This window comes from Oxyura jamaicensis, chromosome 4 (genome assembly GCF_011077185.1).
Source record: "Oxyura jamaicensis isolate SHBP4307 breed ruddy duck chromosome 4, BPBGC_Ojam_1.0, whole genome shotgun sequence".
In the NCBI taxonomy this organism is placed as follows: Eukaryota; Metazoa; Chordata; class Aves; order Anseriformes; family Anatidae; genus Oxyura; species Oxyura jamaicensis.
This window is the reverse complement of record NC_048896.1, coordinates 31175785-31186981: the sequence shown is the minus strand read 5'-3', so window position 1 is coordinate 31186981 and position 11197 is coordinate 31175785. Positions and strand designations below refer to the sequence as shown.

The window sequence follows — 11197 nt, the reverse complement described above, 5'->3', positions numbered from 1 at the left end:
ATGAAGTCTTCAGCTGCTCTGTAATATATAAGGAAGATGAAATGACACCAAAGTATTTCTGTGAGGAGATGAGATATGAAACTAGATTTATTTTGGGCAATCTGATGGAGAAAATTGAATGTTGGGAACTGAGTTCCTTGAAAGTGCTCCAAGTATTACTGTATGTGTTTCGGGCTGCAAAATGGGTAACAGCTGTAAAGAATATTGTCTTTGACATTTCCTATAATACTGGTGAAGATAAAGGAGGTGAGCAGTATATGAGATATGAGTGATTGTCGCTATCGCTATCACAGTTGCTATTTATTATGGACCATGTTCAACACTCATTGCTGGCAAATCATCAGCTGAAGTTCTGCCAGAAGTCCTTATGGTTAGGATCACATCTATTTGCAATTGTGGCGGGATGACTGCACAGTCCCTTGACTTGCTGTTTGCTGTCAGTAAGTAGATGTGCCACATTAAGCTGGTGTTCCTGTACTTAGTAAATCTGTGCCTCATTAGGGTTAGCCTTGCAAACATTTTCATAGTCCTGTAATGAACAATCCTGCTAAAATAGGAGGTTATAAAATGGCTTAATGCTTGTGGATATGCCTTCAGTTTCCTGCTTCAAACAGCCTTTGGTCTCCTCCTATTCACAAATGTTACAGATTTCGAAGCAGATATTAGGAATCTTGGAAGTATTTCACTTCCATGTGTCTCAGGTCTGAGGGCTAATTACTGTGTTCACAAAATAAAGCTTTTGCTTCTAAAAGTTCTTCTTAGAGCTTATAAAGGGAAGGTAAGTGAAAGATCAAGTCACGTTGCTTATTAACTGTATTACTACTCTGGCAGTGTAGAGCTTTAGTTGTGTTTATCTCACAGAGTTCAATTAAAATCATTATGCAAAATCTTTCCACATTTATTATCCCTCCTCTTCTTTCTGACTCTGTTCACTCCCTTCTCCCTGTCATCATCTCCCAACATCCCACTTTCTTCCCTTTCCCCAACAAAACAAACCTGACGACAAAGGAAATACAGTGCACTGAATGGAAATACGAGTAGACACAGTGAATTTCCAGAAGGCCACATCACAGGACCAAAGTGGGCAACAAGTCAAAGCTGTCCACACCATGACTGGAGATTCAGTAACCGATATTGTGGTTAGTGATATATTAGGGTAGGAATACCTTCACATCATAACATGACAGAAATCTTGGCTGTTTAGAACTTTTTGCTCTTAGTCTAAATGCTGACAGCAGTTTGTGAACTAAAGTATTTCCCAGCAAATGTAACTAGGCTTATCAAAAATACTTTTCACCAACAACAGGAGGAATATCCAAAGAGGCTGTTGCATGATAAATTATTGAAATGATATGTTCTTGAAGTGATAGCCATAGATATTATTGTGCAGTGTATATAAACATGTAGTGAATGGGAGTAGGGATAAGAGTATGCGAGGCAGAATGAGGGAAGTTGGGACTGTGTTGATACATGGAGAAGTAAAGAGTGATGCCCTCCGTGGCAGTGCACTCCTTAAGTGAGGAGTCAGATGTATTGAGGGAATCGAGCGATAGCTAGAGAGACAGATATCACAGTGGAAATCTTTTAAGGCCAAAGTCCACTGATAGATGATAGGAGTGGCCAGTGCCCGGGATCAGGATCAGGCTGGAGTCCTGGCCGGAAGGTCATCTGTGCAGTGTTCCTTGAATAGATACTTGTACAGAGCGGGCTGGTGGTAGTGGTGGTGTTTAATGTGTAACAGCCCTGGAAAGGGAGCGCTCGGTGTGAGCGGTGGTGAGGCAAGCTGCTCCTTGCTGCCTGGCCAGGGGAAACGGGCTGTGCAAACTGCAGCACGGGCCTCACGCTGAAGTGTGAAATAATCCTCCTTGTGGTGGGGAAACCAGTTTAGCCAGGAGGGCATGAAAACATTGGGTGCTGTGCCAGAACTCTGATGGCTTTGTTTTGTGCAAGCCTGAGGGTGGTGGTGTGTTTTTGTTTTGTTTTGTTTTGTTTCTTTTCCCTGACGTAACTTTTCACGCAGGTACAGTGAATTAAGTTTCTCAAGAGTGAAATTTGCTTACGTATTTGTGGGAAAAGTGCATCTAAACAATTTGGGCATGATAGCGTTCAGTCCGTGCAGAAATTCTGGATACTCTGGGGGCAAAAAAAAAAAGAAAAACCTCAGTAACAAAGATGAGCTAAAAAGATGTGGCCCTTCGGCCACAACTCCCTGAAGAGGTGCGAATGGGGATAGCTCCTCGTGCTACGTCGCCGAGGAGCGGGGACTGTTTCCCCTCCACACACCTCGCGCTGTTTCCCCCTGCCGCCCGGCCTGCTAACGCCCTGTCCCCTCTAACTCGTGAGGGGGCTGCGGAGCCCGCCCTGCCACCGTGGCACCGCCGCCGCTGCGGGGACTACACGGCCCGGCGTGCCCCGCGCCGGGCGGGCGGGCGGCACCCGTACGCGCCGCGGGCTCCATCTTGAGCGCCGTGCCTTGCCGGGAGCCGCGCCGCGGAGCCCCCGCCCTACCCCGGCTCCGAGCCGCTCCGCCCCGAGGAGGTGAGCGCGCAGCCGGCCCGGCAGCCGCCACGGCGCCTCCGCGGCCGGCGGGAGGGAGGGACGGAGGAAGGGAGGGAAGGAGGGCGCCGGCAGCTGCTACCCGCAGCGCTGGGGGCGGCATGGCTGCGCGCGGACGCCCACTGGCGGCGGCCGTTAGGGGCCGTTGGCGGCCGTTAGGGGCCGTTGGGGCGCGCGGGGCGGAGCGAAGAGGGGCGGGGGGGTTCGCAGAGAGGGCGTCCCCTCCCCGGCCGCAGTCAAAACAAAAAAATAAAATATTAAAAAAGGGCTCGGCGGGCGGGGAGAGCCGGTTGTCCTCCAGGGCCGGGGGGGCGTGGTACGGCCGTTGAAGGGCTGCCCTCCTGCGCCGTCGGGAGCTTGTATGTGGTGGGCTGCAGGGCTCAAACCACCCTGTTGCGTGAGGGAGGCTTTTCTTCCATGCAGTTACATGACCGGGGAATGTCGTGTTATTCATCTTACTGCGGGTTTTTCTCCCAAGTCAAACTCCAAATAAGCTGAATGGCTTTTTTTTTTTTTTTGGGTCTTAAACCACAGATTGAATGTTGTTTTGTTGCGACTAGGCTTACCTGCTCCCCCTGTGAATACCTGGTTAATGCACAAAGAGGCTGAGTGTTTCTGGAAACACTAGAGTCCCGGAGCTTGTCTCACAGAGAACAGGAAGGGCAGGATGATAGATTTTAGAGGCAGTCTCCTCAGCACAGAACAATTCATGGCACCTCTATTTGCACCAGTGGCTTTTGGGGGCCTGTACACCTAAGCATATTCAGAAAAGGGAACATACATACAGGTCTGACAGCATTTATAAGCAGCATGTGATGGCTTGCTCTAGTTAACCCCAGAAATGATGCTGAAGAGTTGCAGAGGTACCTTACACTGATTAGTAACACTTAAGACTTGCTGTGAGTTTTTTCACAGTTACGAATACCCTTCAGAGCTCGGCTGGCCAAGGCCCCGAGCGATGTGACCTAAGCTGACATTGCTTTGGGTGGAGGAGTTAGACAAGATGACTTCCAGAGATCGTTTCCAACTTCTGTTATTCCAGGTTTCAAATAAAAATAAGAGAGTAGGTATGTTTGGTGCTGGTAAGAACAAAACGTGGAGGAAGAAAAAAATCCTAGTACCACATTGTTGCCACAAGTAGGCAAGAACTTCCAAGAGTCTGTGTGGATAGTTCTGCAAAAGAACAGGTCCGTCACGATGGACAAGGAATTACCATCACAGGGGATGTCTTTTTGTACACGTTCTTTTGTAAGGGCTCCCATCTGAGGCACGAGTATTTAGTCCTCTTTCTGCTCCTAGGAGGCCAATTTAAACTTGCCAGCTGGGAAGTGGATGCATGGGTTGATTCCAGGCACTTGGGTTTACTTTCTATTATAGAAAAGGACCAAATGCTCCTTCAGGCAGGTTTTGGTCAGAGAAGACCAAAATTGTTACACTATTATATGAGTTGACTGTGTTCATTGTTCATGTATGTTTAACGCTGTGTGTGATTATCACACATCAAAAGGGTATAATAGAACTAAACAAGAGAAAGGGTAGGGCGACAGGATTAGTGAGCTTGGGGAGTCTTTTATTGGGTTGCACGTGTGTCAGAGTAGCTAAGTGAACCTGGAAGAGGATATAGGAAAGAAGGTAATATGCGGAAGTGTACGTAGTCTCATTAGTTAAGAGCAGAAAGGGGAAGATGTGAGGAGAAAAGCAGAGTATTTGCTAATCAGAAAGAAATTTAAGAACCAAAGGAAGTACTTTTCCACAAATAATGAAACTTGTTGCCTCAGGATGTTATGGAGACAAAGTATGATTAGGTTTAAAAAGGATTTATTAAAATGTATGGAAAAGAGGTTCATTACTATTACTTGGATTCTGCCTCTGGCTCAGGAAGTCCCTAAACAGCTGATTGGGTTCTGGAGGTTGCTGAATAGAAGTCCTCAGTTCTGTAGGACTACTTTTGTCTTACAGTCCTGCCTAGACATCTAAGCTAGTTATTTCAGAGTCATTTCACATCTCAAAAAGCATTTTCTTTCTTCAAAAGTAGAAGCAAAAAAATAAAGCTAAGGCTAGTGGTTAAGCATAGCTTTAGTAACTTAATAGTGTATCTTAGCGTTAACCTGGTGTAAATATATCAAGTCATATATATATGTGTATATATATATATATATATATAAAACATATTATCAAGTCATGCTCAAGTAATGCTAGTGGTTTGGGTGTCTAGCACAGATAGATAGGATGGAGTGAGACCTTGAGGCTAAATGGCTTTAGTACCATCATAGTGCAGGAGTAATATAGTTATAACTAATATGCTGGCTTTGAATAAACATCTGATTGTTACATCGTGGCCTCCAAAGGCCTCTTTATATAAATATATATATATAGATATATAAATTTCCTCAACTAAATAGGAGTTATCATAACACTAGTATTGAAATGCTAGATTACATGCATATTTTATTTTTTTTTACTAGTTCAGAAATGTTTAAGAACTTACTTGAATTTGTAGAAGTGGTGTCTAGTTTAGTTTAGCTTTTTTTTGTGAATAAAATTTAAAAAATCACTAATTCTATAATCCAGTATTTTTAAATGCTGCAAAATAGCAAAATGGTCATGATACTGGCAACAACATTGTTTGTCTTCTGCAATATTGGGTCTGAAATTCATGCTTGATTTGCAATTTACAAATTATTTTTGAAGATGGGCAAGGTCTGCGCTGTTTTTGGAGGATCCCGAGGAATAGGAAAAGCTGTTGCAGAATTATTGGCACAGAAAGGCTGCCGCCTGGCGATTATTGCTAGAAATCTGGAAGTAGCCCAAACTACTGCACGTAGTCTTGGTGGTATGTATGCTGCTTTGTAATAATTTCTTCGCTGTCTAATGCTTAGGTAACTTGTGAAAATAGTTAATCATTAAATAAGCCTTTTTATTTAGCTAGATGAAAACAAAGGCTGAGAAATTGGCAGGGGGAGGGAGTTATATCAATACAATTTTGTTTTTGCAGTATTCTGTGGCAAAGTTAAGTATGTTACAATTCATATCTTGCAGGTAGAATAGTTAAGATTCAGGGTCCCAAAAGGGAGTTGGTGTGAAGGGTCTCATCCATGGCTCCTGACCAAGTGAGAACCGAGACCAGTCAGCTCATGCTGACTTCAGTAGGGCGAAAATACTGTATACTGTTGTCATGTAGCCAGTCAATATAGTACTTGAAAGTTGTGCCTATTTAATTCTCTGAAGATGGAATGGGTTCCTCGTGTTATAACTAGTTCAACATCTGTTTTTCTTCCAATTGAGTTTATAAATTCTTAAGAACACTTACGAACGATGCAACTTCTTTTACTATTATTATCATGTGCCTTTATTTCAATACAGCGGGACATCTGGCACTTAGCTGTGATGTATCCAGAGAACAAGAAGTCCAAAATACTTTTGAGGAGATACAGAGGAATTTAGGTCCCATTAACTACTTGGTTAATGCAGCTGCGATCAACAGGTTAGTTATTAGTTACAAGATTACTTCTAGACCACACTGTCGTCTTGTAAGGTGCCAAGTATGGGAAAGGGCTTTTGCGATTAGTGTGTTAATGAGAGCATCTGAAAAACAGTAGTACGTGTTCACCTGTATTGTATTTCTGAAGGAAGTAAGATTCTGACAGCTGATAATAGCTCTCTCCGTAGGTTCTGAGTTCATGAATTCCCCCTCTACTCCTTTTTCTTGCACTTCTTCTCCCAATATATATTTATATTTTCTGGTCTGTTCATCAGGGATGGCTTGTTACTGAGAACCAAGACTGAAGATATGATATCCCAGATTCACACTAACCTTTTGGGAACAATGTTGACATGCAAAGCTGCTGTAAAAAGTATGATTCAACAACAAGGAGGTGCTATTGTTAATATAGGTAAGTTGCTTGTCTATTCCAGTGGAATTCTGCGTGAGCAAGTTTTCTAGAAAGGTTTGTCATGTGTAACATGTGGAATGTTAGTTGTTACAATTGACTATTTTCTTTGTATTTCTTTGTATTCTGTATTTAGCATTTCTCTATGAATTCTTATTCTTTTATCTAGTTTCAGCAACTTCTAAATGTTGCTAAACAGCATGTTTCAGTAATAAACAGACAAGAGTTTAATGAAAAAAATAATTTTACCATTCTTTATCAGCTCTTTTAGTAGCTAAATCTACCAGCTACTACTTTTTTCGGTGCAATGCTATATTTTTAAAAACTTTTCCAGTTTACTCTCTTTGTACGTGTTCCTCAACATAGATACATGCATCTCACAGAAATCACAGATAATTATCCCAGAGAGAGGCTATAAAGTTCATTTAGCAATACACTTTTATCTCAATTTCTTGTAATCTCATTCTCCATTCCAAATTTAAAACTAAAACAAGCATTCAAATGAGTCATTTAATCTTTTTTTTTCTTTGATGTTCCTTTATTTTAGGAAGTGTTGTAGGACTTAAAGGCAACTCCGGTCAAAGTGTATACAGTGCTAGCAAAGCAGGAGTAGTTGGATTTTCACGCTCTCTTGCTAAAGAAGTAGCAAGAAAGCAAATTCGAGTCAACGTGGTTGCTCCAGGTTAGTTTTTGGGAAGTTCCTAAATTCTTGACTGTTGCAATAAATAGTCATCAAGACTGCTGGATATTTGATCTACTCTGAATGTAATTTAAGATAAATTACTTTGATTTTCATCAGCCTTTGTAAGTACATTTTTTGTTTGTTTGCTTTATAAGGTATAATATATTCTTTTACAAAAAAAAATCAGTCATTTCAAGAGAACACTGAGAAATCTGGGAGCGTGTCTACCTGTTCCTCTGTTCACTCTTACATAATAAATAGCTTTTTTTCTTTGTTCCTCCTTCAAAACCTGCCATCCTTAAAGAAGGAGGGATTAGAACTAATTATATACAGATAACTACTTTCATGTCCTGATAGAGAATGCTTGTTTGTTATTAGAGAGACTTGAATGTCCGTGAGAAGCTGGCATGAAAGTATCCCTGTTTTTCCCTTCAGTAAACAGGGAGGGTCTGGAAAGTTCTGTGAGGATGAGGCTGTAATTTCACAAGTCAATCTGTTCCAGGCAAATCATTGCCCTCAAGGAAGAATCCCTTCTGTCTTTTCTGACATTCTCTGCTCTGTGCTGTGTACTCTGCTGCTCACCTTGCACCTAGCTGTCATGTCTTTCGGATTTCTGCATGACCAGTTCAGCTTCTGAACTAGGCAGGGAAAACACTTTTTCTTGGTTAGTGAGTTGAATGGCTCACAAAAGGGACCAGAGGCATCGTAAAGGGGCAGAGGTGTACAGTAGAGAGCAGAACTGAGACTTCCCATTCTGGGTGGCAGGTAGAAGTTAGGTCAGATCAGATCACACACGCTGCAGCTTCATAAAGAAAAGAACCGCAGCAATGGGAATATGGAGCCTCAGATAGCTGAAATTGTAAAGAATTGTCCTTCAAAATCGTAAAGAAATATTCTTGAAATAAGGGTTATAATAGAAACACTTGCAAGTGTGGGAATAGGTTCTGAAACATAACTTGCAAGCTGTAGGTGTTTCTTGCAAGAGATTTAATACCTACGTTATATTTTGTTTTTCAGAAAAGTGACACTAAATATGGTTTTTGAGCCCAATTTTAGAGTTACCTTTCCTTTGTTTTCATGGACTTCTACAGATCTCTGTGTTTTGATTATTACATCAGTTCTTTCAAAACAAAGACATTTCATTGGTTAGGTAAAATTTTGTTCTTGGCTCTAAAATGATGTAGACTGATGTCTGAGACTTTGGAGAATGGTAGCCAGTGCTGAATTGTGGTCGTAGATTTTGATTTAGAGGATTGCAGGGAAAATCCACTGCAGAAATTTAATTGGAGGTTAGATAACTCTTCAAATGTTTTTCCTCTCTTAGGCTTTGTTCACACAGAGATGACTGCTCATTTGGAAGAAGATGAGTTGAAGAAAGCAATTCCTCTTGGAAGATTTGGAGACCCTCATGAAGTTGCGCATGCTGTTTTATTTCTTCTAGAGTCCCCTTATGTTACAGGGAGTACTTTAATTGTAGATGGAGGCTTGCAGCTTCTGACTTAAATACTACCTTGAATAAGTACCTACATAAATGTCATGATGATAATCTATAAATATATACTAATTAATAAGAGGGAAATTAATTAAAGATTCACATAGGTGATTAACTTGATATTCTTTAGTCAGAGGAGTAATTCATCAGGAGTAAAGTAAGGTGTGTAAGTTTAGCTGCCTGGAAGAGTCCATTTGGTAGTAGGAAGTCTGTGTATGTAACAATTTTAAAAGGATCTGGTTTTGGTATGATGGTTCTACTAAATAACATCCTGATAAATTTTTGAAGTGCTATATTTTTATAAAGTAATGTTTGCCAATGTTTTTTTGGGATAGAGTGGAGACTGTATTCTGAATTATCATGTTACACAAAGATTAATAAAGTGCAGAGACGTGTATTAGTTGGCAGTTATGACTGCATCAAGTTTTTCATGTAGGCTGATGACTGTGAACAGTACAATTTTTTATTCTTATCAGTCAGGCCTTACAAAGCGGCAAAGAGTTTTCTTTGTTTTTTGTTTGTTTGTAGCTGAAACTACAAAGCTAGAAGATTCTGGATCTCCAGCATACCTGAACTGCCTTTAGGAGATTTAATTATATGCATGTAATTATATATGCATACATAGTATGTAATGTATAAAAATTATATATTTTTATAAAAACAAACTTTGTAATTCTATTCTTAAATGTATGTACAGCAATTATTTAATTCAGTTGCATTGGAGTATATTGAGGGAGTGTTGTGGTCACTAGAGTTGCTAATTCTGTGGTATTCTGAGTTTCAATGACACTTGGGCTGGCCACTGGTGAAGGCCTTGCTGCATAGAAGTCTTTTCACTGACTCGGTATGTGTTGAGAAAACAAGTATCACTTCCAAAGTGTGAAGTCAAGGCACACCACTGTGTACCTTCATTAACGCTCAGCTCAGCTATGTTATGTTGATGCTCTTTAATATGTATGTATAGTCAATAAAATAGCTGTTTATTTGATTCAAAGCAGCTTTTGAAGCAGGGTAATTATTCAAGTGTAAATGATCTTGAGTGTTCCTCTCTTACTGAAAAATTGCCAAAAGGTTGACCTCAGGCTTTTCTACTGAGATCAAGTGATTTTTGGTAATTGATGTTTTTATCTTCTCTGAAGAAAACTGTGAATGCGGTTTAGGACCTTCTCTTAGCTCCAGTGTTCATTGCATCATGATCCAGATGTTGGTTCAGCTTTTGAAATTACTTCCTGTCTTGGCACAAACTGAAGTACAGAAAGGAGATCTCCCCAACGATAACTTTGAGTCTTTAAAGTCTGACATTTTCTTCATTTGTGCAGCTGAGAAATTTTGTCGTTGTGCCAGAAAACAGCACATGTTCAAGCTTCTTGCAGGTATGTATTAAGAAATAATACAAGGAATGGTTTTATTTCCAGGGAGTTTTACAGTGGGTTGTGTTACTCACTTTGGCATCTGAAAGGTAGGCCTTTCAGGAGGCCTTATCTTACTGATACCTCTTTGATGAGATGTGGTGTTACTTGCTGTGAGAAGTTACCTCATGTGCCTTTGCACCAAAACTATAATTGCTAATTATGTTTCTCTTTGATAGGAAGAGCTGGTCAGAGAATAACTGATTTTTTTCAGAGGGCACTGAAGGTGAGGAAGGACAGCTGGGACTTCCGTTTTTACTACTCAGGCAATCATCTGTCAGTGACTTGGCTGCTGCCCATGCCTTTCCTTAGGATTTTACAAGCTAAATCTGTGTGACATACCTTGACCAGAAACCAAACTTAGACTAAAAATCATTCCCCATTAGTGAGTTCTGACTGTAATTATTATTATTATTTTAATAAGGGAACTGTTAAATAAAATATTAGCAATAACATTCTATCGTTAAAACCTGGATTAATACCTTTAGAATAATTTAACAATATGCTGCTAAGTAATTTTCTGAAAACATTGCAATACATGCTATGTTTTTTTACTGTTGTTGTTAAATATGATATAGGACCAGACTGAAGTGTTGTAGCTTTAAAATAATATTTTTAAAAGACCTTTTTTTCCTCTTTTCTTCAAAAGTGGAAATGAGAACTGAAAACTAAATGAAAGAATCCTTTTAATGGTTTACTGTGTAAAGCTACACTGAGAAGTATATATATATATACACATATATATGTGTATATATTTATACATATATATGTATTTAGTTGGCTTCAGAAATTTCTGTCTGAGAAATCTTACAAATGGGTTGTACTTTACTAGCGCCAACATAGGTGTCTGTGGGATTCTTTTGGTGATCCGTGTCCTTAGAAAAATATGACCGCTAGTTCTGTCCTTAAACAACTTAGTAATGTGACTATTTCTCTTGACTGCATAGCATCTTTAATAGTTTTGGCAAGAGAATGTGAATTTTAGAATTTCAAGCATGCTGTGTAAGTTACATCTCTGTACTCACATGCTCTTCTAGTCCTCAGAATAATTCTTAAAATATGCCCTTCCTGTGCAAAAGCCACACTGACTTTCCTCACTGTGTTTATCCAGTTGTTTATGTGCCTTAGTACGATTTTTGGCAGTTTGCTATGTGCAGAAATAGATAAG

At 40.2% G+C, this 11197-nt stretch overlaps 1 protein-coding gene across 2 annotated transcripts; it reads left to right on the top strand.

The window, feature by feature from the left end:
* The first annotated feature begins 2389 nt into the window (after positions 1 to 2389).
* CBR4 (carbonyl reductase 4) lies at positions 2390 to 9617 on the top strand. 2 transcript variants are annotated; one of them, XR_004750995.1, is made up of 7 exons: positions 2390 to 2538; positions 5248 to 5389; positions 5920 to 6040; positions 6313 to 6449; positions 6994 to 7128; positions 8220 to 8338; positions 8378 to 8392. XR_004750995.1 is itself a non-coding variant. In XM_035326440.1 (6 exons), exons 2-6 carry the CDS (start codon positions 5248 to 5250, stop codon positions 8629 to 8631), a joined length of 714 nt encoding a protein of 237 aa, XP_035182331.1. In that variant the 5' UTR covers positions 2392 to 2538; the 3' UTR covers positions 8632 to 9617. The 2 variants fall into 2 exon arrangements, 1 of the variants encoding a protein (XP_035182331.1); XM_035326440.1 differs by lacking the exons at positions 8220 to 8338; positions 8378 to 8392 and adding an exon at positions 8453 to 9617 and having other exon boundaries at positions 2392 to 2538.
* Positions 9618 to 11197: the final 1580 nt, after the last annotated feature.